Genomic DNA, 2052 nt, shown 5'->3' with positions numbered 1-2052 from the left:
ACAGTAGATTACCCAGATTTTATCACCTCATTAAAACACACAAGAATAGCAACATGATCCAGATTAGACCCATAGTCTCCAGCGTGGAAGGACCTCTATATAAAATATCCTAGTTACTTTCTCACATCCTGAAACCCACACTTTCCACCTTTCCTGGACACGTCAAGAACTCCGACGAAGTCATCAAAAGACTGCACCAATTACCCCTAGACCAATTCAGGCAAAACAGATACGCCTTTAGTCTTGACGTTGTCTCAATGTACACAATGGTGCCAGCACACTCAACGGTCAACCTATTGACTGACTGCATAATAGCGTCCAACATCCAATGCTTCAGACTTACCACAGCTGATATACATCAACCTTTGTCCATCATCGTGGACAACACCTACTTCGCTTTCCAGGACCATATATACAAACAGACACCAGGTCTCCCCATGGGACACAGTCTCTCAGGCCTACTAGCCATCACTTATATGAACCATCTGGAATGTCTAACACTCAACATTTGCCGCTCGTGCGCCTTCTTCACCAGGTACGTAGATGACATCCTCATACTCACAACCTCCCGTGAAGAGGCTGAGAGAATATTCACGACATTCAATAACATGTATATGAACATAAATTTCACTATAGAACATCCCGACATCACTGGATCACTATCATTACTTGACTTCAAATTGAATATAACAGAAGAAGGGGAGAACCACACCAAGTTCTACAGAAAAGCAGCCAGTACAGATATGTTTGTCCAATACAATTCAGCATTTCCACTCGGTGCCAAAATAGGATATGCCAGAAATGAACTTCTACGCATCTGAGGAAAGTGCAGCAGAACGGAGGACAAGGTGACCCACATTACACGCTTCCTAGATATATTGAAAACCAACGGGTATCCTAGATCCATTGTAAATCGGCTTAAGCATCCAAGATGACCAACACGCTGAACACATAGAAAACCCAGCAACACATGCTTCCTTAAAATACCCCATTTTAGCAATAGGATAACTACAGCCATCCGAAAAGCCATAAAAAGGGAAGGGGTAGATATACAACCAGCCCACTCTGGCCCCTCTTTGAGAGGACACCTCGCAAAGAAACGAACAAGGGACAATCAATGCACACTAACAAATTGTCCCATCCGTGACACAGATTTATGCCAACGGGTATATGTGTATAGAATACAATGTAACAAATGCAACAAGTTCTATGTGGGTAGCACAACAAGACCGTTACACGTCCGCATCAAAGAACATCTGAACACGAGAGCCTCCTCCTTCAGAAAACATCTAGACAGATGCTGGAACACTGACAAAAGCATAACAATCACAATTGAGGCCAATGAAAGAAATTTGGGTAATTTAAGAATTAAGGAAGCTATACTCATACACAGACTAGGACTCCAAATTAACAACAGGCTGCAGGTTGGTAATCGATAAATTATTTAGCTACATCTGGATGCATGTAAGTTCATTTTTGATATGCTCATCTATTGTTTATAACAAAAAAAAGAGAAGAGGAAAAAAAGAGAAAAAAAAACGTAAGCTGCACGTATAATACATAACTTAGAAGCAGTGCTACAGATGTACCAACACACATGAGATTGAGACATAGCGACCGCACGCACTTCTCATGAGGAATTCCGGAAGGAGCTTCGTGAGATCACTGCTGAGACGCTTCCAAAAAAAGAAAAGCTGTTATTTCTAATATATATATTAGAAATAATAAATTTCTAAATCTCTCAGAGAGACTTAAGCAGTAGTGATGCGATAAAGTAGTTGTATACTGCCAACTTAACGTGACAGTCCCAATAAGGGAATATACTACTACTATTTAGCCCTAGGAAGCTGGACCGCTTCCTATTAGGCCTTGACACATTTCCTGTGTCCTTATCTTTGTGAGGGGGAGACAAACTCCTCCACCCAGCCTAGTAACCAGTAACTAATTTTTGTAACCAGTGAATGTATTTCACTGAAATAGTATATCCTTGCAAGAGTTAAACAAACTTTTTCAAACAGCTAGTCATGCTACTTCAGGCTGATGACAAGCAAA

At 41.0% G+C, this 2052-nt stretch overlaps 1 protein-coding gene across 1 annotated transcript; it reads left to right on the top strand.

Annotated features, from left to right (window-relative positions):
* Positions 1-266: 266 nt before the first annotated feature.
* LOC128250360 (uncharacterized) lies at positions 267-821 on the top strand. Its single transcript, XM_052975210.1, has one exon. The coding sequence runs from the start codon at positions 267-269 to the stop codon at positions 819-821; it is 555 nt and encodes a 184-aa protein (XP_052831170.1).
* The last annotated feature ends 1231 nt before the right edge of the window (positions 822-2052 follow it).

This window comes from Octopus bimaculoides, chromosome 20, assembly GCF_001194135.2.
Source record: "Octopus bimaculoides isolate UCB-OBI-ISO-001 chromosome 20, ASM119413v2, whole genome shotgun sequence".
In the NCBI taxonomy this organism is placed as follows: domain Eukaryota; kingdom Metazoa; phylum Mollusca; class Cephalopoda; order Octopoda; family Octopodidae; genus Octopus; species Octopus bimaculoides.
The sequence above is the reverse complement of the archived record's forward strand: the minus strand, read 5'-3'. Positions and strand labels throughout refer to the sequence as shown.

Excerpts from the sequence above, each read along its gene's own strand:
- LOC128250360 (XM_052975210.1), top strand. The coding sequence starts at position 267 with ATGGTGCCAGCACACTCAACGGTCAACCTATTGACTGACTGCATAATA.